General features: G+C 45.9%; 1 protein-coding gene across 5 annotated transcripts in view; it reads left to right on the top strand.

The window, feature by feature from the left end:
- The window catches only part of NTRK3 (neurotrophic receptor tyrosine kinase 3), a 387207-nt gene that overhangs the window by 106212 nt on the left and 255627 nt on the right, over nucleotides 1-25368 (top strand). For all 5 annotated transcript variants that reach the window (XM_030931666.1, XM_030931668.1, XM_010362292.1 and 2 more), the window contains 5 exons: nucleotides 7569-7637; nucleotides 18030-18187; nucleotides 18982-19124; nucleotides 19551-19692; nucleotides 20195-20491. In XM_030931666.1, the coding sequence (XP_030787526.1) occupies nucleotides 7569-7637; nucleotides 18030-18187; nucleotides 18982-19124; nucleotides 19551-19692; nucleotides 20195-20491 (809 nt within the window). The remainder of the gene's footprint in view (nucleotides 1-7568; nucleotides 7638-18029; nucleotides 18188-18981; nucleotides 19125-19550; nucleotides 19693-20194; nucleotides 20492-25368) is intronic.

Genomic DNA, 25368 nt, shown 5'->3' with positions numbered 1-25368 from the left:
GGCTGTGTTTCGGTAGAACTATAAAAACAGACTGCCAACCTGCAGGCTCTAGTTTGCTGACTCCTGGCTTAGAGAACATTTCTCTAAGGATGTTATGTGGGTATTTTTTTTGTCTAGACACTCCATGGAGAAGATTCTATGCTCCAGTAAGTTTGAGAGACTCAGTGTGCCAGGTCCTTCTCTCATAGTAAAGGCTCTGAGAAGTTCTGCAGTAAATAAGCATGCTTAATTTTAATACAACAGTTTTCAAGCAATATGATCTTTTCCCCCTTGTAATACCCGTGAACATATTACAGACCTCAGATCCCAGGAACACGCTCTGGGAAACCCTGGTAGAGCCCAGAACAGGCTGCATAGAAAAAGCTGCTTCCAGTCTCCTGAGCTAAGGTCAAGACACCAGTCACGTCAGTTGAGATTTGATTAGAGAAAGCATTTTGGCTTCGTTAAAGTTCGTTAAATGAGCCATCCAGTGTAATTTAACTGAATAAAAATGGCTCAGATGGCTTTAACCCCCACTCCCTTTTACAGCAATTTAATTGAGGGAAAAGCAAATATATCAATGATGTAGGAAAGTATTTCTCGGCCTTCGAGAAGAACGTTGTGCAGCAGCACCTGCTTCCTTGCCATAGGCATTAGATTTTAATGGGTTGGCTCATGGTCCCTCCTTGGTGCTGGCAGCAGGCCTTGGTGACAAGATTATATGGTGCCTCCTTCCTTCCTACTGATTCAAGCCAAGGACGCTTGCAGCAGCCACCCTACAGCTCCTTTGGTGGTGGGCTGCAGATATCTCTAGTGTGGGGCTGATGGTGCACAGAAGTCGGTCAAGACGGAGAGGAGGTATAGGTTCCCTGGCTCTTAGAGAAGTGGGCAGTAGGCTGCTAGCTCCATCCTTCTTCTGTGGTTTGTTCTTTTTTTGTAGCAAAGTCTTTGTGGGGTTTGGAGCTGTGTCAGGGAATTCTCTTTCCTTACAGATTCTTCATTAGTTCTGGTCTAGAACAGCACCTTTTCTTGCAGATTCTTCAGCAAAATCAAAAGAATCCTGGTATGGTGTGTCATGAGAAGGGGCTGGTGGTCTCCAAGATGATTGCTATGATCTGAATATTTATGTGCCCCCAAAATTCATATATTAAAGTCCCTCCCCTTCTAGGTGATGATATTAGGAGGCAGGGCCTTTGGGAAGTGATTAGATCATGGGGGCAGAGCCCTCATTAATGAGATGAGTGCTCTATAAAAGAGGCCCCCGAGGGCTAGCTAGCCCCTTCTACCATGTGAGAGTTAAGTGAGAAGACATCTGTCTCTGAGGAGGTAGATCCTTGAATCTGCTGCCCCATTGATCTTGGACCTCTTAACCTCTAGAACTAAGAAATAAATTTCTGTTGTTTATAAGCCACCCAGTCTATGGTATTTTGTTATAGCAGCATGAATGGATTAAAACAAAAACCAAGGAGATATCTCTTTTATGGTGAGAAAAAAGAGGCTGGGCATGGTGGCTCATGCCTGTAATCCCAGCACTTTGGGAGATCGAGGCAGGTGGATCACTTGAGGTCGGGAGTTCGAGATCAGCCTGATCAACATGGAGAAACCCAGTGTCTACTAAAAATACAAAAAATTAGCTGGGCATGGTGGCACATGCCTGTAATCCCAGCTACTCGGGAGGCTGAGGCAGGAGAATTGCTTCAACCCAGGAGACGGAGGTTGCAGTGAGTTGAGATCACACCATTGCACTCCAGCCTGATCAATAAGAGTGAAACTCCATCTCAAAAAAAGAAGAAGAAGAAGAAAAGGAATACATACTTGATAATGTTAGATCTTAAGAAAGAGGGAATTGCACCTTTCAAAATGCTGCCTTTGTGGATGAAATAAATAAGAAATAAGATTTGCACCATGATTATTGCAGCCAGCAAGTCACAGACCCTGGGAGCTTGCAGGATTGTGGCTTGCATTCATTGTTTTCTGGTTAGCTGTGCTGGATGCACCAAGACCAAATGGTGCTCAAAAGAGTGCCTTTCTGCAAGCAGCAGAATGAATCCTCCAGGAAGAGTCAATGACTGTGGCATTTATATCTGGGATGCAAGCTGAGCATGCCTCTGGTTCTCTGTCATCTCGTTTAATAACCTTTTTGCAGGAGGAGGCTGGAGTACACCCAGTGGCGGGGACAAGTGGGCAGATACCAGATTAGATCTTAGTGGCTGGAACCTGATTGGGAGGCTGGTTCCCTGGAGCCACCAAGCATAGACAGAGCAAGGGGGTGACAGAAAACCATGACTTGGAGGCTTTCAGGGATCACAGTAAGGCAGCCAACTTGGCCATCAATGCCTCAGGGCAAATGAGGGGCTAGAACAGGTATATTAGTTTGCAATTGCTGCTAGAACTCAATGCCATAGTCTAGGTGGGTTAAACAACATAAATTTATTTCCTCACAATTCTAGAGGCTAGAAGCCTAAGATCAAGGTGTTGTTGGCAGGGCTCATTTCTTCTGAGGCTTCTCTTCTTGACTTGCAGGTGGCCATTTTCTCCTCCCTGTGACTTTACATCTTTATGTCTGTGTCCTAATCCTCTTCTTGTAAGGACACTAGTCATATTGGATTAACGACCACCCATATGTCCTCATTTAACTTTAATTAGCTCTTTAAAGATCACATCTCCAAATACAGACACAATGGGGGTTAGGAATTTTTTTTTTTTTTTTGAGATGGAGTTTCACTCTTGTTGCCCAGGCTGGAGTGCAATGGTGCAATCTCTGTTCACTGCAACTTCCGCCTCCCTGTTTAAAGTGATTCTCCTGTCTCAGTCTCCCAAGTAGCTGGGATTACAGGGGCCCACCACCACACCCAGCTAATTTTTGTATTTTTACTAGAGATGGGGTTTCACCATGTTGGCCAGGCTGGTCTCAAACTCCTGACATCAGGTGATCCACCCACTTCAGCCTCCCAAAGTGCTGGGATTACAGGTGTGAACCACGGCACCCGACTGGGTTAGGATTTTAAAAATGAATTTTGAGGGAAGAAAATTCAGCCCATTACAACAGAAAACACTCATGTGAGAGGGACCAAGGAGGTATGGAGGTGGAGTGAACATCCAGGAGCTAGAGTGGGAGTGCACAGGTGAGGCAGTCTGGTTTAATAGCTCAGAGATGCAGAGGACCTGCCGCCAGCAATCCCTTACACATGCAAATTCTAAGACATACCTGCCCATTAGCCTGCCTCTGCCAGTAGAAGAGGAGGTGCTTCCAAATGTCAGCCCCACTCTTAATCCAGGAAATCCACAAATCCTTCCATTTTCAGGACCACTTTTCAGATGGGGCTTACTGTCTCCTCAACTCTCAACCCCCAAAGGGGCAACAGGTTGGTTTCTCATCTGGTTGGTTTTTCTTGGCAACATGGTCCGTCTCGTTGACCCTTTTGTAACAACAGGGTTCCCAGGGTAGAAGGTGAAATCTTCCCCATTTGTGGGCTCCGTTCCTGCCGTAGTTGGGTGCCACCATTAGGAAGGTCATACAACTGCTTACTGTGCCAAGGTTTTTACTGGTCAGAGGAGAGGTTGCCTGGGAGGACCCCTGTTCATTATGGGGTTAATGCCAGAGGTGACATCTCAGCTCTGTTGTTCCTCAGGACCCAGGGTTCAGCCATCTGTGTGTCTGGCTCCTTGTTCCCGGAACACCTAGTAGCCACATCATCATCGTTTATTACCTCTGGACCCCAGAGTCTGGTCTGTGAGAGGGCCAGTTGTGCAGCACAAAATTAATGGCTTTGTTTGGAAGTCTCGGGCGAGAGATAGAAGAGGCAGTGTCACGGAACTTGATTTTGGGAGTTTGATGCATCGTCTCGTAAAATCTTGCTCACCAAATTAATTCAGCAGTCAGGTGGCTTGGAAACTGGCCATTGACCCAAGCAAAAGTCAGAGACGGGTGATAATGGATCTATTAGGGAGGAGGCCCACGGAAAAGGCTGCCGCGGGGCTCAGAGCAGGATGGTTCTTAATTAAACTCTTGTCTGATGAGCAGAGTAACCAGCTCATCAGTAATTGATGACAGGTGCATATAGGTGAGGCCCCAGCTAGAAGAAAAAATCAGGGGCAGTGAATTCTGAGTGGGTGGCAATTCATATAGAAGCTTCTTTATTTACCCTGCACCATGAGAATTTATCAATGCCGGTGAGGGCAGGATGGCCAGAGGCATGCTCTGCTTGTTTTGTGGTGTGTGTATGTTTGCCTTACTTCTTGTCTTTTTTGTATAAGTTCATTACTGGGGCTTGGTGCTTCTACTGTGTGTCTGGCAGGGCATTGTGTACAGTTGCAAGGGTTGTGCACACTACACTCCTCCCTGAAGTTGTACAATACAGTTTCCAGTCTCCGCAAACAGGCACTGGGTTTTCTGTGTCTGTGGGCAGAGCACATGAGTGCTTCAGTCCATTCCATCCATCCAAAGAGCCAGAGGAATCCAGGTGGGGCTTGATGGGTGGGGGAGGGGCAGGGGGAGATGAAGCCGAGACAGCTCTAGGAGAGCAGGAGCCCACTTCCCCCTTAACAGGTGTCCCAGGACCCCTCCCTCCTCTAACTTGTAATAAGGCAATAATGCTATTTCTTATTCTTTATTTGCCCAGAATGTCTGTTATTTTCTTTCTTTCAGAATCCAATTTTCTTTTGACATTTCTGCCTAATGTAGCAAAGCATGACCTTTGTGAGAGGACATCACTGGCAGCCTGCTCTCTGCCTCGGGTTCCCCAGGACTCCTGGCAGGCTCCCTGCCTGCTCCTTCCTCAGAGATGGGCAAGGCTGCCCATTTCACCTGGGCTGTTCCTGTCTGCTGGCTTGCTAGTTCCCACCAGTTGCTTTTGTACCTTACCAGGGGCACGTTCTTCAGGGCTCAATAAGTCTGGGCTTTCTGACTGCCAACTGCCCATTGGATACAGCTTCTCAGCTTCAGAACCATGGGTTTTGTTCAGGGAGGCACTGGAGAGGGGTAGGGAGCTAAAGGCAGGGGACAGGCACCTTCCCAAAGTGCCGCAGGGATTACCTCGTGGATTTGAAAGTTGGGGGCTTGTCCAGCTTTTGCTGCTGTGATGCTCTTGTGCATAGAGTAAATCAGGCAAAATAAAGCAAAACAGAAGATTTCTACCTAGATGAATCAAACACTTAGATTTAATAAAACCTCATAAAGCCTAATGGCAATGGAGACTCAGAGTGGTACCAAATCCTGTTGTCCTGAACCCGAAGTTTGAGCTTCTGGTCTATTAGGATAGGGTCATGACTCAGTGGGAGTGTGTGTCTGGTCTCCAGCTCCACCCTTCTGAGCAGGAGCTGGGCTGCTCCATGGGGCTTTGCCCAGGTGGTGTCCTCAGGTGGTCATCACTGCAGTTCTTTTATCACACCTTTCTTTCTGATCGGTGGAGGAACAGTGAAAGTTTGTAGGAATAAGATGTATAGTCATTAGGGGTTTTGTGAAGCTGAGCATGATGGATGGCTTAGGTGTATAGGCTTTTAGTGAGCATATGCTGTCATAGCAGAGGTCTCAGCCTGCAGAGAGGAGGTTGGTGACAGTGTAGGGCCATGGGGACTATCCTAGAGGCTTAAAAACTCTGAACAGAGAGAGTGCTAGGTACAGGGAAGACAGCAGAACAGTAAACTTGGGAGACATCTACCTACGTTTCTTTCCCTTCTCCTCCAGTCACCTGCACCCCCAGCATAAGACTGCCTCCCCTGCACAGTAATGGGCCGTCTCAGGGACCCAGCCAGTTCAGGCTGTGTTAGAACCAAGCCACCTCACCAAAGAGGGCTGCATCCAATGAGAAGGGGAAGCCATGTCCCTTTGGTTTTTCTTGTATTTTAGTGTCTACCCTGTTATGAACTGGGTAGACTCTCTCCCTATGTGATCTTACCCAGCCTCAACCTCTCCCATGAACTCTAGACCCAGGAATCCAGCAGGTGATTTGACTTCTCTCTTTGGATAGCTAACAATGTCTCAAACTTAATATCTGCAAGGGGAAGGTCTCTATCCCATCGCCTCCATGTGATCCTTTGGCAGGCTTTCTCATTCTATTCAGTGATGTCACCATTCACCTGGCCACTCAATGATGTCACCATTCACCTGGCCACTCAGTTCTCTTTCCTCTCCAAAATCCAATACAATAGGAATCCTCGCAACTCTACCTCTAACACTTATCTTGATCCATCAACTTGATTATTTCCACTCTCTTCTCTTGGTTGGAAGACTGTAGCAGCCTCCTAACTGGCCTGCCAACTTCCAGTCTTGGCCTTCTATTTTTAAAAATGGTAATTAGACTATGTCACTTCTCTGCTGAAAACCATCCAATGCCTTCCCACTACTCTTTAATATCAAATCCAAACTCCTCCCCATGGCCAGCAAGTGTGGCGTGAATCCCTCTCCCACTTATCCCAAAGCACTCCTCAGTCCTTCCTGACTGACTTCCTTCCTGATCCCCTGGATCTCTCAGGCCTTGACATTTGCTACTTCCACTGCCTGAAGCACTCCTCCCTTGGTACTCAGCTCTTTCTTCTTCTTGGCTCAGGCCCAATGCTACCTTTTCAGAAGGTACCTCTCTCTGAGCCCTTCCCACTCCTGTATCAGTTACTTACATCACGGTGTTGATACTCTTCCTTCTGCTTTTCATCTCTAACTTGAATATAAGATTCCAGAGAGAACTTCCCTTCCCCCTCAATGGTCAACCCCCTCATTCCTCAGTGGAGCCTCAATAAATATTTATTGTAGAAGTCATCTAAATATAGGTGTGTGTGTAAGCATATGTATGTGTATAAACAAGAGTCTGTGTTTGCCTTTAGTACCTACAGGTTTAATAGACACAAGTATACACACATCGTGTTTGTGTGGATAGATATTTACCTAAATGGAATCAGCACTGCCATTTGTTCCCATCAGTAGATGAGTACATTGTTCCTGGGATGCCACTTCAATTCTAGCAGTGTCTAACTGCTGCCTTTAAGGGCTGTTATCACATCAAAAGTTGTTTGCTGAGCCTGGCAAAGTAATAACCGTGGGCGTGTTTCTTCTTTTATCCAGAAGACTAATGGCTGCTCCTTTCCCCTGTACATCCTAATGAGAACAATTAAATAGCCATTAGGAGGAGAACAGACATATGAACAAAAGGCTGATGTCTTGATCATTGGTGGGCATGTTTGCTGGGAGAGACACTGGCTAAATGGAATTGCAGGTGACCTGTAGAATTTTTCGACCTGTGTGCATGTTAAGAATGCTAGTGGGCTTATCTACCCTGAGAACTCCCTGTCCTCTTAGAGAAGGATGGCTTCACAAAGGCTCTGTAAACTTTTATTGTGGGAAGGGCATATGGGAGAATGACCATAATAATTTAATGGTTTCTTTGATTTGTAAAATCTTGCCCTTTAAAAGGCCTCAAAAGCCTATCCAAACCTGATCTATGGCCTCAACTATTAGCAGATGTATCACTAGCCTAGCAGAATGAAGAAGAGGGAAAACATACCCAGGCTCCAGTGAAATGACTAACTTCACTACTTAGAGCATTATGTGTGCCAGACTTGTTTTAAAAATTTCCCTTTATTTGTCAATCTTGCAGAAACCTGTCAAGTAACCGGCTCACCACACTCTCGTGGCAGCTCTTCCAGACGCTGAGTCTTCGGGAATTGTAAGTTTGGTTTTGAAGACTGTCCAGGTACTGAAGTGCTGGTAATGGGTGAATGGGGAGAAGTGTCAAGCAATGGAACTACCTAAAGGCTGAGCATACATCTACTTGAAGAGCCTTCTTGGGTTGGTTGACATAGAATGTACCATATTCAGTGAGAGCAATTAACCCTGTCGCTTGACTTCTGATGCTCTTTCTGGGCACAATCAATTTCAGAAGACAGGAGTCTCTTCTCTTATCATGACTTAGTTTTGTGATCTGTAGGTAATTAGTTATAAGAGTATAGATATTTATAATAAATAATTTATAATAAATAACATTCATAATATATAACTTTACAGACTATTAGGCATGCTTTCATCTATATAACCTTAGATTTATCATCATAAGAGTCATAAGAAGTAGATATTATTATTCTCTGCATTTTATGGGTAAGGATTCTGAGCCCTAGAAAGACATGTGAGACTCAACTAAGACCACATTTCTAGGGACTAGCCAAGCTGGGACTTGAACCCACACCTTCTGACTTCAAAGTACGTGTCTTTTCACCACTCATAATCTTCAGCATATTTGGCTTCAGTATTGACATGCCAAGGGGTTTGAGGAGGCCATATATTTTTTCTATCTGCATGTGGACTGCTTAGCCTTGCTGTGGTCCAAGGCTGATCAGGGCACCCCTATCCCAGCCAGCCATTCTGCACAAACAGATGTAGGCTGGATGAGTGAACATTCGTGATCACTGCTGGAAAAAATAACTCATGTTGATGAGTGAGTCATCGGGGTCATCTCTGTGCATGAAGGACATCATATTATGTTGAGGGTATAAATCAAGCGATAAATTGAAAAGGAATTGAGGCATGGATCAAGTTAGGGAGTCAGGGTTCCAGAGACACCACTCATGTGTTCCCTCTTATTTGGTGACGCAGATCCAAATTCACTGAATGCAGATTGCTTTACTCTACCAAGAGGCAATGACCTTGGACCTCTGCCTATGCTGTTGGCCTTTCAACTTGTTCTCCCTTTACCTAGCAAGACCTGACTTCATGGATGCGTCAAAACCTTACCTTTACAGACCCAGCTCTTGATGCTTTACATCAAGCATCCCAATAACCTATTACCCCATGATGACCTTGTATACTGTAGGTGGAAAAGATAAATTAACATGACTACTACAATTTACTACTAACACTGATTTCTGAGTTCTTCCTCTGTGCCAGGCATTGTGCCAAGCAATCTATTAAGTTGTACACTTAATTTACTTTAATCCTTATGGCAATTCCGTAAGTAGGAATTATCACTATCACTTCACTTTGGAGGACACTGAGATGCTTAGCAAGGTTAAGTATCCTGTTTAAGGTCACTCACTGAATAGTGGCAGGGTGTGGACCCAAAGCCTTGACCACTGTGCTCAACTATCTCCCAATGTTTTCAGTCTGTTTCCAAGACAAGGATCTATTCTACGATAATTAAAAAAAAAAAGACATGATTGTGGTCTTTCTTAAGTTACCCTAGAACTGACTGAGGGCCTTGGGGGATCTCTTTCTTGGGTGTCTTGCATGTAATTATTCTGGAATCTGTAGCCCCTTCATCTTCAGGAGACCAGGGATGGCATCTCTCCAGGGAACACAGGGGGTCTGCTGTTGGCTGAATTATTGAGAAAATGTTCAGTGCTCTTTCTAAAAAATTATTGGATGTGAAATCAATGGTGTGCTGCTGCCCTGGTGACCTGTTTTGTGGAGTTTTAGAAACAGTCATTCCGTGGATATATATTTAAAGAAAATGTCAGATTTCTCCCAGAGGATCATGGGATTCTGCATTCATCTTTGCCTGGGATCAATACACCAGTGAGCTAGATGTGACTTATGGAGGAATGAAGACATTCCCTCCAGTGTGAGTCAGTGTTTGAGTGCCACCATGTCCATGGTGCATTTTATTTCTGTCATATTGTTAACTAAGAAAAAATTATATTGGAGAATAAAGAAGCCCCCCCTCTAAGGAGCAATCGCCCTGGTAGGGGTCTAGTTTTTGAGGAAGAATTGAATCTTGAGAGAGAAAAATTTATCTTTTGGCTGGAGGGGCAGCGTGTTGGCTCTTAGCTGTGGCTATGATTAAAATCCAAACAATCCCAGTTCCTGGCAAATGGAAGAGGGGGTAGTATTTTCTTGTCTGACTTCCTGATTAGTCCACATGACGCCATCTGCCATGAGCCATCTAGACTGCCAGGGTCTGCTCGATGGAGCCTGTGGGCTAGGGTGTGGGGATGGGTTGGGTATTTCCAGGAAGAAAGAATTTTGGCCCTGGAGGAGAAAGGGCTCAGTGCGTTGTGGAGCCAGGAAAGCCACAGACCAGAAGTGTGAGACTTCAAGTGACCCTCTGCAGGGACAGAAGGGGTAGAGGGTGCACAGCAATTCCTTAGCATGTTTCTTTCCATCATTAAGGACCTCTGCTGTACCTCAACCAGCCCCTCGCCCAGTAGAGGATCCTTGCTATAAGAATGGAAGGTCTGAGTGTCCACGACTTTTCCAGTAGGGCAGAAGGAGAAGGAAGAGGCACATCTTGAGCACCTCATGTGTGTGAGGTTCTGTCTCATCCTTGGAACAATAGTGTTACAAATGAGGGATTTGAGGCTTGGCTAAGTTAAAGAGCTAGTTCAAGATCACATGGCTAGTAAGTGTTACATCTGGGAATGAGTGTTATGATTTTTATTATTATCACTACCGTGATCTGATCTGCTGTTTCCAAAGCTGATGCTCTTTCTTTCACCTGACTCAAGCAACACACCCTGCATGCTCAGCCTCTCCTTCCAGAAGCCCCTCTCAAGATGGCGGGTCCCTTGAATGGAATCAAAGGAAAAAAACAAACAAACAGGTTACCATCTCAGAGTTCCTGCAGTGCACCAAGACCCTTCCTCTACTTTCTCTCATTTATTTTCGTGGGATGAAGGGGATGGTCTTGACCAAGCCCCTGGCTCATGACTTCCCCTCTGTCCAGGGGGGGCGTGCCTCTTATTGAGTGAATTGGAAGCATCTTCCATGACCTGCCCTGGAGTAGCCAGCATGGTTTCAGTGGCACAAGTTGGAAAAATTTGACTTGGCATTGTGCAGTGCTCTCAGAAGTTTCTGGTTATGGCAAGATGATTTTTTTTTTTTTTTTGCTTGTGGAGAAGATTGGAGCTGTCTGTCCAAAAATCAGAGCAAGAATCAGAGAGATTGATTGTCTTAGAGATAAAGAATGAATTAGGAAGAAAAGAAGCTTAGATTCTGAATCTCAAGATACAGTTTACGCAATGGCAAGAGGTCCCAGAGGATGTAGACCCACAGCACAGAAACATTCCAGCAGTGCTCCAAGGACCCTTAATTTATCTTGAACAGGCTTCTCTGAATACCCTGCATGCACAGAGCAGACATGATTAAAATAGATTGGAGTATTTCATTTTCTTTTAGAGGAAAGTGATAATTACCTCTGGTATCATTTGAAGATTTAATCGACTTGGTAAAATATTAACTCAGTAGCGGGGATGGGTTTGGGCTGGTCCTGGTGCATTTCTCTTCCCTGTCTTGGCTGTGACAACTTTCCACAGCTCTTGGAGATGTCACTAAACAATAATGTTACTGATAGTATTACTATAGTGATCATTTCTGGCCTCTTAGTAGTTTCTTTTTGTTCCCAAATCATGCTAACATACATTATCATGAATCCTCCTAATAAATTTGTGAAGAAGGAAGGTTGAGCACAATGATCCCCGTTTTACTGGTGTTAAAAGAGAACCTTAGAGAGTTAAGTTATTTGCTGTATTAGTTTCCTAGGCTGCTTTAACAAATTACCACACACTTGCTAGCTTAAAACAATAGAACAGGCTGGGCACAGTGGCTCACGCCTGTAATCCCAGCACTTCAGGAGGCCGAGGCGGGTGTATCACGAGGTCAGGAGATCGAGACCATCCTGGCTAACACGGTGAAACCCCGTTTCTATTGAAAATACAAAAAAAAATAGCCGGGCATGGTGGTGGGTGCCTGTAGTCCCAGCTACTCAGGAGGCTGAGGCAGGAGAATGGTGTGAACCTGGGAGGCGGAGCTTGCAGTGAGCCGAGATTGCGCCACTGCACTCTGGCCTGGGCGACAGAGCCAAACTCTGTCTCAAAAAACAAACAAAACAAACAAACAAACAAACAAAACAATAGAACATTATTGTTTCACCGTTCTGGAGGCTAAAAGTTTGAAATAAGGGAGTTGGCAGGGCCATACTCCCTTCAAAGCCTTTGTGGGAGAACCCGTCCTTGCCTCTTCCAGCGTCTGGTGGCTCCTGGTGTTTCTTGGCTTGTGGCAGCATCACTTCAACCTATGACTCCATCTCATATGCCTGCCATCCCTGTCTCTTTGTCTTTAATCTCCATCTTCTTTCTTTTTCTATTTCATTTTATATTTTTGAGATAGTCTTGCTCTGTAGCCCAGGCTGGAGTGCAGAGGTATGATCTTGGCTCACTGTAACCTCTACCTCCCAGGTCCAAGTGATTCTCCTACCTCAGCCTCCCAAGTAGCTGGGATTACAGGCGTGCACCACCATGCCCAGTTATTTATTTATTTTTTTGTATTTTTAGTAGAGATGGGATTTCACCATGCTAGCTAAGCTGGTCTCGAACTCCTGGCCTCAAGTGATCTGCCCGCCTTGGTTCCCCAAAATGTTGGGATTACAGATGTGAGTCACTGCGTCCAGCATGTCTTTCTTTTTTAAGGGTACCAGTCATTGGATTTAAGGCCCACCTGAAATTGAGAGTGATCTTATCCCTTGATCCTTAACTTAATTACATCTGCCAAGACTTTATTTCCAAATTAGGTCACATTCACAGGTACTAGGGGTTGGACTTGGATATATCTTTTTGGAGGACACAACTAAACCCAGTATATTCACTCAAAATGACACAGCTGGCCCAACTCAGATCTTTGGTTTGTGTGCTTTTCCTACCATCTGACTGTTGTTATCTCAAAGAGGCCTGTGCTGATGTCTTCATCCTTTGGGGATCCTGTACTGGGTGACAGCAGGGCTGTCCTGGCTGAGCTGGGTCCCCTCCTCATTTTCCACTGCCCGGCCCCAGGACTGCCACTGGCATTGTTGATGCTGTGCAGGGAAGAAGAAAACCACTAGAGTAATGACCGGAGGGAATCAGTGTTTTCTAAATACCCAGTGGTGGCCTTGGCTGTGCTGCAAAGTGCCTATCCTTACAAGCTCACATGGGGCTGAGCTAATCTGTGGGGAGCCCTCAGGGCCCTGCAATTACACCCCAGGCCATCTTGGGGCAAGGGCTGGATGTTGGTAAGCTTTGCCTTGCAGCAGCTGCTGCTGTATTATTTATGGAACCACCTGCATTATTCATGAAGCTTGGAAAGCCATGCTTTAGGTTCCACAGGACTGCCCCCAAAGCCCTGGCTAAAGGCTCCCCTGCTTGAGACCTAGTTCAATGGGAGGAGGGACACAGGATGGACAGCATCATTTAGACTTAGGATGTGGTGGTCTTTGCTTCTTGCCCACCTCACCATTTGAATCCTCTCTTGTCCAGATATAGATGATTGTGGATTTGCTCAGTGGGCTGTCTAGGGTGTCATTGTTTTAAGACTCAAAATGCTTTCTGCTGTGTGTGTGTCTTGTTCTCTTGGAGGAAAGTCCAGAGGGATGGGGGGAAAGCCCCACAGGTCTTTTGTAGTTTCCTGTAAACTCAGTTGGAACAAAGGACCAGGTTTCAGGGTGCATCCCAGCTGCTGGATCAGGTCCTGTAAGCAGGACCCTGGGGGGAAAGGATGGAAGGAAGCAGAAAATTTGTACAAAGTCTTTGCCTAGCAGCATCCTTGGCACATCCCAAACATCTCACCTAATTCTCCGGCCAGCCTCAGGACATTCTGATGCTGTCTGCCTTTGGGGGGCTATGAGATGCTGGGATGTGCAGCAGTGCAGGGACCAGACAGGAGGCAGCACCACATCAAGTGCTGTGTGACTTGTAGCAATGCAGCCAAGCGCCTCGCCTGTCTAGTCTTTTCCACCCAGGTGGATAATTTGTATTTTTACACCTACTTAATAATGAATGACTGCATCTTGTCAAGTGAGCAGCTGGGAAAATCCAGGCTGACCTGGTTCAGTTCGCATATATTCAAGCATCTGGACCCTCCCTGTCATTCCAGCAGGGTGGCCAGGCCTCTCCTTGCAGCCCCCACAGTGTGAGCCCACACCGCACCACCTCCTCCGGCCTCTCTTTCCTGCACACACTGGGCAGCTCATCTGACCTTCTGCTCTCCTTTTCATGAGGGTTAAGTGAAGTAATGTGTGGAAGGCATTTAGTCTAGTGTTGGCACTATGGCAAGTGCTATGCTAATATTATGATCCTATAATGTCTATTACTTCCCTCTCATTTTTTCCTGCCTACCTTTTCCATTTTCTGTGTCTCATGTCCAGCCACACAGGCAACTTGACATAACCCCAAGACAACACCTCCAAGGCTTCTTGACCTCATCCTTCCCTTTCTCCTTCTAGGACCTTGATCTTTCCCTCCCCAGCCTCACCTCATCCCAACCTCATTTCTAATGTGTCCTCTCTACCTTTTTGCTGGTTCTTTCTCTTCTGTTTTGAACCAAAGACAGTTCTCCCTGCCATTGATTTCCTGTCTCTTGGAGCTTAAAATCTTGGGGTCATCTTTCACTTTTTCCTCTTCTTTTATCCCCTACAAAGCACCACTACCATTTTGCCTTCCTTGTGATGTTTACTGCATCTTCTCTTCCCTCTCTCCAGTTTTTCTCACTCCACTCTAGGCCCGTATTAACTAGGCAGCAGCTCTCAAGTGGTGATCCAGGGTATCCTGGGGGGCCCTAAGACCTTTTCAGGAGACCGTGAAGTAGAATCTATTTTCATAGTAACACTGAGCCATTATTTGCCTTTTTCACTCTCATCCTCTTATGAGCATACCGTGGAGTTTTCCAGAGGCCACAGGACGTGATAACATGGCTTTGATGAGGCATGGAGTTTGTGCTAATGTATTCTGGAGTGTTACATCTTTCTCAGTGTTAATTTCTAATTGGTAAATAGTGATCGATATGACTCACATAAACAACAGCTCTTTGAGGCCCTCAGTAATTTTTTTGGGAGAGTGAAAGGAGTTCTGAACCTAAAAGGTTGAGAATTGACCTGGACCCTGCCAGTCTATATGGTGCCTATGTGTGAGTTAGAAAAGATGCCCCATCTGGATGCATGTAGCTGTGGGTCAGGGTTACAGCTGGGTCTGGCCAAGAGTGTGCAGAGTGGATTTTATCCTCTGTTTATCCCTTTGGTTGAGTACTTTGAGAAATGCTCAAACTACACAACTGTACATGTTGATCCTGTGTTTGTAAATAATCCTAACTGACTTCTCAGTCTCTAGTTTTCCTCTTCTCCAGCTTATCCTGTACTTTATTGTTGGATTTCTCTTTTTACAGACTTCTTTGTTCATATTGTTCTCCAGTTCTAGAGGCCTCAATGGTTTTCCTCTGCCTCCTGGATAAATTCCAAATTTCCTGATGTGGCAGTAAAAATCCTCTACTATCTGGCTTCCACTCGCCCTTCCAGCTTTGTTTCCCAGCACTCCTCAACACATTCTCTGTCCTGCTAAGCCTTTCTTTTCTGTTTTCACACCTTACTTTCAAATTCCCTTTGCCTTTGTTACTTCCTTCTACTTACCCCCAGCCCCCGTGCCACCTCCCCCCACCAACCTGGTCTTTGCCTACATGAGCTCCTGAAGTCAGGGCTCCTAGCTTGTTCCGCTCTGCTTCTCCCATGCACCCAGCAATGCCTTGCACATGACAGATGGGGTGGAGAGTACATGAGTTTTGAAGTCCAGCACACTGAGGTTTGAAACTGCTGTGTTGCACACCAGCCAAAGGACCTTGCACATGTGACTTAACCCCTCCAAACATCAGAGAGGGCCCCTCCCTCCTTGCAATTCTGGCCATCTCCCAGGGTTGTTGTAAGAAGCAAATGGCTCAGTAAGAGTTTGTTCCTTTTCCTTCACCTTTCTGACAGAGTACCATGTGCAGAGAGTACTTTTAGGCTAAGAGGATGATACCATGTAGGGGTATTTACACATTCTGCCTCTGGTGTCCTAGTAACTAGAAAGCACTGATTCCTTTCCCCAGGGGCCTCACATTTTCCTGAAAGCTGATTAATTTTGATGCATGTTTAACTATTTTGGAGTTTGCCAGTTGTCAAAAATATCCTAGGTCTTAGTGTGGTGTGCCCAAGTGCCCCTCCCTCTGCGTTCCAACAGATTCATCTCCTTGATGGTCCAGAAAGAGAATCATGTTTCCTCTAATGATCCAAGCATTCAGATTTATCTGGTGCTCTTTACTCTGAGTTTTGGATTGATTAATGCTGTTCATCCTCTCCTTAATAATCCCATTGAGAGGGGAGGTGACTTGCTTCAAATCACAAGGAAAATCAGTGGAGAAGGAGATCCTTGAAGGTGACTCTTCCCCTATTAAACATTCTTCTTCACCAGGCTGAGTGTTCCTGAAGGACAGCGACTGTCTTCTTCATCTCTGTGTCAGCAGCACTCAGCCCATGGCCAATTATGGAGCAGGTGCTTATTAAGAATTTATTGAATTTGGCCGGGCGCGGTGGCTCAAGCCTGTAATCCCAGCACTTTGGGAGGCCGAGACGGGTGGATCACGAGGTCAGGAGATCGAGACCATCCTGGCTAACACGGTGAAACCCCGTCTCTACTAAAAATACAAAAACTAGCCGGGCGAGGTGGCGGGTGCCTGTAGTCCCAGCTACTCGGGAGGCTGAGGCAGGAGAATGGCGTAAACCCGGGAGGCGGAGCTTGCAGTGAGCTGAGATCTGGCCACTGCACTCCAGTCCGGGCGACAGAGCGAGACTCCGCCTCAAAAAAAAAAAAAAAAAAAAAAAAAAAAAAAAGAATTTATTGAATTTATGGAAGAATAAAGCTGGTCCCAGGAAGGGCTTTGAGCATATCTTGGAAATAGACAACCACCTACTCCCCCAGGGAGTCAGTCAGTCTCATTCTCTCTCTTTCTGTCTGTCCTTTAACAAGAATTTTTATGCCAGGCTCAGTTCTAGGTTAGGGAATAGACAAAACAGGCAATGTTGCTGACCTCAATGGAGCTTAATTTTTATTCAGGGAGACAGACAAACAAACTAATTAAAAATAAATATTTGAAGTGATGCCAGTAGTGATAAATTCTAGAAAGACAAATATAGCATGGCAAGGGACTGGGCAGTATTAGACTGAGAGAGCCAGCCTTGTAGAGATGTTGGGTAAGAGCCTGGCAGGCAGTGGAAATAGCAAGTGCAAAGGTCCTGGGGTAGGAACAAACCAGTCAAGCAGGTGACCTTTCAGACACCAAGGTCAGTGTGGCTGAAGAGGAGGAGGGAGTGAGGGAAGATGAGGTCAGGGAGATGATGGAGAATGGTGCAGATTATTTAGGACTTTAACTTTGATTTTCAGTGAGATGGAAGGCCATTGGAGGGTTCTGAGAAGAGGAGCATCTCGAGCTGATGTCTGTTTGTTTTTCTTGAGACAGAATCTCGCTCTGTCTCCCAGGCTGGAGTGCAGTGGTGCAATCTCGGCTCACTGCAAGCTCCACCTCCTGGGTTCATGCCATTCTCCCACCTCAGCCTCCTCAGTAGCTGGGACTACAGGTGCACACCATCACGCCTGGCTAATTTTTTGTTTTTGTATTTTTAGTAGAGACAGGGTTTCACAGTGTTAGTCAGGATGGTCTCGATCTCCTGACCTCGTGATCTGCCCACCTCAGCCTCCCAAAGTGCTGGGATTGCAGGTGTGAGCCACTGGTGTCTCCTTAAAAGGATCTCTTAGACAGTTGCATTAAGTGGTGTGGATTTCTTTCTTTCTTTCTTTCTTTTTTTATTTTGAGATGGATTCTCGCTCTGTTGCCAGGCCGGAGTGTAGTGGTGTGATCTCGGTTCACCACAACCTCCATCTCCTGGGTTCAAGCGATTCTGCTGCCTCAGCCTCCCGAGTAGCTGGGACTACAGGTGTGCACCATCAGCCTAGCTAATTTTTGCATTTTTAGTAGAGACGGGGTTTCACCATGTTGGCCAGGATGGTTTCAATCTCTTGACCTTGTGATCTGCCCATCTTGGCCTCCCAGAGTGCTGGGATTCCAGGCATGAGCCACCGTGCTTGGCTGGATTTCTTTTCTTAAAAAATTGAGTTTATTGTTTTAAAACTATAATTTATGGACTTACAAGGATTTTTCCACTTCTTTTGCAACCTTGTTAAATCCCTCCTCCCCTTAATTCTTGAACAGGTAGTGTCCCTCTTGTCCTCATAGCCCTAGGAGGGTCCTGAACCATCTTTGGTTCAGAGGTTCCCTTCCCCTCTCTCTTTGCCCACAGGAGGTTGGAGCAGAACTTTTTCAACTGCAGCTGTGACATCCGCTGGATGCAGCTGTGGCAGGAGCAGGGGGATGCCAAGCTCAACAACCAGAACCTCTACTGCATCAATGCTGATGGCTCCCAGCTTCCTCTCTTCCGCATGAACATCAGTCAGTGTGGTGAGTGAGTGGCCGCCCGGCCCAGCTGGCTCCAGGGAGGCATCCCTCAGACACCAGAGATGGTGGTGGACATTACCTTGGGATGCCAGAGCCTTCCTTTCGAAATGCCCTCCCAGCCTTGAACTCTGCAGTTGTGTGCAGATCTCCTGACTAACCATTCCCCTTCTTGGTCATTCCTGTCCCTTTGTGCACGAGCCATAGGAAGACTGGTTTCAGGAATGCAGACAGGAGTTAAATGTGCTCCTTCTCATCATACCAGATTCCCTTTCTCTCTGTGAGTTACCTGTCAACCAAACCTGAAGGAGTGTATCTCAAAGTGTGGTCTCTGGACTCCCTGTGGCAGCAGCTTCTAAGGAGTTTCCAGAAAAGCAGATTTCTGGGTCCAGCCACAGACTTTGAGAATGTCTGGGGATGGGTCCCAGAAATCTGAATTTTAAGCAAGTTCCCCAATGGGAGACTGAAACACTACTATTTAGATAACCAGAACCCAAAGTGTAATGATGCCATTGAGCTTAATTGCCAGAAATGCATTCCTTGAGCACTGCCCCCACCTCTCCACCTCCCGCTGCAATGTGGGAGACTACAGCTGCACAGTCTTCAATTCTGAGTTCTGATGTCTACTGGGGAGGTGATGGAAAGCGTCTTGGATTTGTGGGTCTTCCAAGAACCCAAGCAGATGGTGTTAGAGTCATTATTGAGCAAGGCAAGAAGTGCCACCATCAGGCCCATGGACAGAGCTTCCTTTGGGTAGTAAGTGTTTGCCTGTCTTTTCACCCACTTTGTCTGGCTCCCAGACCTTCCTGAGATCAGCGTGAGCCACGTCAACCTGACCGTACGAGAGGGTGACAATGCTGTCATCACTTGCAATGGCTCTGGATCACCCCTTCCTGATGTGGACTGGATAGTCACTGGGCTGCAGTCCATCAACACTCACCAGGTAGGCATCCTGGGCTTGAGCCCCATCAGGAGGTTAGAGAGTGATCACATTGTAGTCTTGAAGAAGAGGGAAAATTTGTGGTCTTGTTACTATAGGAAAAAACACATAGACTTGGGTTACATGCAGCTGCAATATTTTCTAGCCATTCTGCTCTACACATGCTACTCAACTTCTCTGTAACTTAGTTTTTGCTTCTGTAAAATGGGCATAGTATTGAACTACCATTCACCTCATAGGGTTAATATGAGGATGGCCCGAACCGTTGCCTATGAGGAGCCTGGCATTTGGTAGGTGTGCTTTCACACAAATATCTCCTTCACCTTCTGCTCAGCTTTCCTTTTGATTCCTAAAGGTATTTGGGGATTAGGTAGCAGAGCCATCTTTGTAGAAGCTGTTTGATTGTTACCTTTTTGTTGGGGTTTTCAGACCAATCTGAACTGGACCAATGTTCATGCCATCAACCTGACGCTGGTGAATGTGACGAGTGAGGACAATGGCTTCACCCTGACATGCATTGCAGAGAATGTGGTGGGCATGAGCAATGCCAGTGTTGCCCTCACTGTCTACTGTAAGTGCATATTATTGTGGGGGATGGCTGTGTGTGAGGAGGAACTGGCATAGGAGGCTGGAGAGGGGCCAAGGTGTTGCCAGGGCTGAACTAGAGCAGTGAGCTGGTCTACCAGTGGGGAACAGAAGGACTCTTGTAGCGCAGGACTGAGAAGTAAGTCCTTGGATTAAAAACTCCAGAAGGAGCACCCTTGTCCCTCAGAAGATGGTGTGGCTCCAACTCAACTACATCTTCAGGACACTTCTAAGTTGGCCTATTCTGCCTTTTATTAAACCCCTAAGAGGTCCCAAGAGGGAGCCCTTCAGCTAAGGTGGATCTAGGAAGCTTGGATGAAGACAGACATTTCTTCCCCTCTGCTGGGATTGTGGTGGGAATTCTGCTTCCCTCAGCCTTTTCAGAGTGGGTGGGGAAGAACTGGGATTCCCATTTTAGTTGCTGGAAGGCTACTGCGGGTGGTGGTAGACTCTGTGTCCTGGATTTCAGCTGGCTTCTCCCTTGACAGATCCCCCGCGCGTGGTGAGCCTGGAGGAGCCTGAGCTGCGCCTGGAACATTGCATCGAGTTTGTGGTGCGTGGCAACCCACCACCAACACTGCACTGGCTGCACAATGGGCAACCTCTGCGGGAGTCCAAGATCATCCATGTGGAATACTACCAGGAGGGAGAGATTTCTGAGGGCTGCCTGCTCTTCAACAAGCCCACCCACTACAACAATGGCAACTATACCCTCATTGCCAAAAACCCACTGGGTACAGCCAACCAGACCATCAATGGCCACTTCCTCAAGGAGCCCTTTCCAGGTGAGGGCAGCGTAGCTGGCTCAGAGGTGTATGGATTCTTTCTACAAGCTTAGGAGGTGGGGCATGGTAGCTTGAGAGGAGAAGCAACATCAGTACTCATACTGTTATCATGGGCAACAAAACACACATTGGAACATGTGCAACCACCAGCTGCATCTGGTGTAAACAAGGATAGAGTCTCGATTTTCCAATAGCTGTCATGGTAAAAACCAAGACTCCTTAGAAATAATAGTTGTGCATGTTAGGGAATACTGTATGATAGTAGAGAAAGCAGAGACAGTAATGGTAGAGAATTCTGACCCAGCTCTTTACTTGTGGGGAGACTCTGAGCCTGATAGTTTGCTTTTCTAAGCCTCAATTTCCTCTTCTATGAAATAGTCATGATTACACTGCTCCTGTGACTTTTAAATGAGTCAAGGTATATAAAGCACATCACAGGGTTTGATACCTGATGATGGTTCCTTTCCATTGAAAAGGACTTGAGAGTGTGTCCAGTTTAACCCTCCATTTAACAGATGAATGAACTGAGCCTCATTCTACTTGCTGATCTGTGGCAAGGTTTGATTTGGATCTAGGCCCCGAGGTCTGTGGCTTCATTTCTCTCTTGTTCCATGGTGAGCTACTGTGGGTCATACCTGATGCCCTCAGTGTATAATAGTGCTAATGTCAAGTGGACCAGGAAAAATTATTGAAATTACTGAAGAATTTTGCTTGATTTGATTTTGGGAGTTGATTCTGTCTTTTTGTGTCTGGGGTAAGATGCTTTAACTATCTTCCTGAAGTTGGAGGAGATAAAAACACCAAAAGAGTTTAGTGAAAGTGATTGTAGCATCTTTTTATGGGTTCTGCAATTGATGAGTTTTGTCCGTGAAGCCATGGGTCTTTGCTGAGCTTGGTGCTTTGTTTTGGGAAGTGACTAGGAGATCTAGGAATCAGGAGTTCCAATGGGATACAGTGTAAAAACTGATATGACACATACACACATGCACATGCATGCTCACACATGTGCGCAAAGGGAAGAGGCAGCAAGAGCTAGCAGTAGGCAGCATCTCTTTTTATGAAGTCAGCTTCACAGTCTACAAATTACCAGGGTGTGGCAGCTCCAGGAGGCCTTATTTATTTCAGTGCAAGGGAACTCGTACTAGAGGCCCCAAGAGTGAAGTCGGAGAAATGTGGCTGCATGTGAAGCTAAATTCTTGCCATTGAGGTCCCAGGGACGATGGAGCCGTCTTTTCAGAGGCGTTTGAGAATGTGCAGATATTTGAGGCCCTGGAAATCCCACGTGGTCTGAAACTTCCATCATCCCCAGTAAGCTCAGTGAAAGCCCCCATGACACTTTCCCTCCTGGGTCACACTGGGCTCTCTTTCAGCAGGTAGATGAGTCCTGGCCTGCACTGTTGAAGCAGAGGCTTTTAAAGTGGAGACACTTTGCTCTTAAGGTCTACAAGGGCAGGCTAGGTCTTCTTGACATAAAAGACTGAAACTTTGCCCTGCCTATGGCCTGATGAAAGAATAAAATCTGTTTTTAAAGAGGAAAGTCTATACATTGGTGAGAGAAAGTCTTGATTGGTGAGGAAATGAAGCACCCTGAAGCAATGCTTCTGTTTCCAAAGAGAAGCTTCTGGGGCCCAGAGAGGGGGGAACCCTAGAATGCTCAGGAGGGAGGAGAAGCCACTTCTGGGCTCCTTCTACCAGGGGTGTCCTGAGAGTTGTGAGGTAGCAGCAGCTGTTGGATTATGTGGTGGACACAGCTTCTCTGTTCTCTCCTTTATCTCAAGAGGAAGCAATTCTTTGCATCCTCTCAGTCGTCAGAGGTATCTCAGAAATACCTCCTCTGCCCCCATGAGATGCAGCAGCCCCTTCTGTTAGTCTCTGGATACCCTTGTCACCATAGTAAGTTATCAGTGCACCTCAGGCCAGTGGTTCTCAAAAGTGACCTTTGGTCCGTGGACCAGCCCCATCCGCATCACCTGAGAATGTGTTAAAACTTAAGTTCTTAAGCGCCACTCACATCTACTGAATCAGAGATTCCAGGGTGGGGTCTAGCAGCTATGTTTTAACAAGCCCCCAGGTGACTCCAGTACTCCCTCCTTTGCAATCTACTACCGTGGAATTGGATGGGAATCTGGCCCCAGGGGGACGGAGGGAGGATAGAGTCACAGAGAAACTCAAAGAGAAAGCATCTCACCTGAGCTCATTTCCTCAGACCCATCTCCAACCTGCTAGGGCCACCCTGTGGGAAGGTTTGTTTGTTTTATGAGTCTAGGTCAAAGGAATCAATGGGTGATGAAAAGGCAGTGACAGGGAAAAGATGGACCAGTCATGCCAAGTGACAAGATGCTTAAACGTTCAGGAGAGCTAATTATTTGGAGGTGCAGGCAGAGATGCGTGACAACCCTCTAAACCGAATTCACCCCAGCTAAGCCTAGATGCAAAGATGGTCTGTGATTCTTGCTCTTCACTTTTGATGTGAGAGTGTGGAAACATCATGACTATCATGTGTGTTTCTCTTTTGCTTCCAGGCAGCTAAGCATGGAGGCTAAGAGCAGGCACTCTGAAATCAGACAGACTTAGGTGCAGATCCCATCTGCAGCCCCTCCCAAATAGCCCTCCCATCTGGTGACCTGGGCTCCTAGCATAGGGCTTAGTGCAAGGTCAGTACTAGGTGAAGGACAATCACTTCTCTGTGCCTCTATTTCTGTATCTGTGAAATGGGAATGATAATATCTCCTCTCTAAGTTACCATGAGGCTTAAAGGAAGTCATGCCTGCCAAGTGCTTAGCAGTGCATCTGGACAGAGAAAAGGGTTACTAGCTGTGGGCCATTGTTAAGATTCTTAGGATGTAGAATTGAGATGAATTCAAGAGTTCTAGAACCAGTAGTCATTCTCTGGTCAAGCTAGTAAGTTCTAACAGATAATCTTAAGGTAGTCTAGGCTAGTGGTGATGGAACCACATTGCCAGGGCTCTAATTCTCACTCAATCACTTGTCAGCTCCGTGATGTCAGGCAAATTGCTTCACCTTCCTGCTTTTACCTTAAAGGTTGTGGTGAAAATTAATTTACAGAAGGGGCCCTTCTTGAAGAGTTATGGTCTGGGACTGTAGGAGACATGTGTATTCCCTTCATGGCACAGCCCCAGTTCACGTTCAGATTGTTCCTTGGTGTGCTGGACAAGTGCTCCTCCCAGCCTGCTGGTGTAGCTAGAGGTGAGGACCAGTCCTGGGTACCATCCTCTTCCAGGCTGAATGCCTGAACCCTCCCATAGGTTAGAGAGGAGTCAGGATGTCTCCTTCTTCCAAAGCTCATGTGCTTTCTGGATGTATAAATGCTTCCAGGCTCTGGCAAAAGTCCTTAAACATTCATAGGCTGATTTGGAGATAACAGGGTTCACAGCAAACAGGGTTGACCAAAACATTTGGCTAACATGAGAATATTCTCGAATAAATGGGAGCCTCATGAGACATATGCAAATCAATGTAAACTGCGAATTGATCTGGCCCCTCTCTTCTCTCAGGCTCTGAAACCCAGGCTAGAGTTTCCATTTCCTCCATCCTCCCCCTGCCCCAGACAGGCATCTGGTCACCTGCCATTGAGAAGAGGGTGTCGGCATGAAGGGAATGGCCAGAAATGTGAAGATAGCTCTGTGGCTATCCCCCAAAACAATACAGAACAGACAACAAACAAGCAATCGAACTGCGTTTACCATAAGTAAGACTTTGTTTGAAGGATACCATAAGTAAGACTGTTTGAAGGATTCCCTCACAGAAACTATCCTATTCCCCACAGGTAGTTAGAGAATATCTGCTGGTTCATACTTAATAGAGCTAAGACTGTGAGGGCCCACAATGAGTGAATGAATGAGTGAATGAATGAATGAATGAATATACTCTTACTTTTCAGGGCATGGTGGGCTGAGTCAGGAGGCTGTGTAGTATGATATAGTGCATTCCAAAGGGAACAGCAGCATCAGCATCTCCTGAAAACTTGTTAGAAATGCAAAATCTTGATACTTACCCCATGTCTACTGAATTAGAAACTCTAAGGTGAGGACTAGTAATCTGTGTTTCTTTTTAATTTTTAAAGATTTTTAACTTTTCATTTTGAAATAGTTTGGAATTCATATTTTAAAAAGTTACAGAATCATACAAGGCACTTCCTTCCACTGTTTGTCCAGCTTCCCCAGATGTTAACATTTTACCTAATCATGATGCAATGATCGAAACCAGGATGTTAACATTGGTCCATCACTATTATCTATGTACAGATGTGAATTACATTTTATCAATTGTCCCATTGATGCTTTTTCCTTGTCTAGGATCCAATTCAGAATTACACACTGCATTGAGCTCCTGTGTCATCTCACTCTCTTTAAATCTGGGACAGTTCCCCAGTCTTTGTCTTTCATGATCTTGGAACTTTCCAAGAATACTAGTTTTTTTTTTTTTGTAGACTGTCTTTCCATTTGGAAGTTTCCGATTTTTTTCCCTTATGATTAAATTCTAGCTATGCATCTTTGGCAGGAACTCTGCAGAAGTGATGCTCTGCCCTCTCAGTGCATCGTTTCGGGGGTGTGTGATGTCGATAGGTTTTGGTACTGGGAGTGTTAACTTTATCACTTGGTCAAGGCAGTGTCTGCCAGTTTCCTCTGCTGCAAACAGATGATTTTCCCCTTTGTAAGTCATCAGTATAATATTTTTAAACTACATAAATAGCTTGTTTCTCATCCTTCTTTCACGCTCTAATTTTAACATTCATTGATGATTCCTGCCTGAAACAATTATTACTGTAGTATTTGTGAAATGGTGATTTTTCTATTTCTATCATTCCTCCTACATTTAAAAATCAGAATTCTCCTGTAAGGAAGAGTGTTTCATTC

Source organism: Rhinopithecus roxellana, chromosome 5, assembly GCF_007565055.1.
Source record: "Rhinopithecus roxellana isolate Shanxi Qingling chromosome 5, ASM756505v1, whole genome shotgun sequence".
NCBI classification, from domain to species: Eukaryota; Metazoa; Chordata; class Mammalia; order Primates; family Cercopithecidae; genus Rhinopithecus; species Rhinopithecus roxellana.
This window is presented reverse-complemented; position numbering and strand designations above follow the sequence as displayed.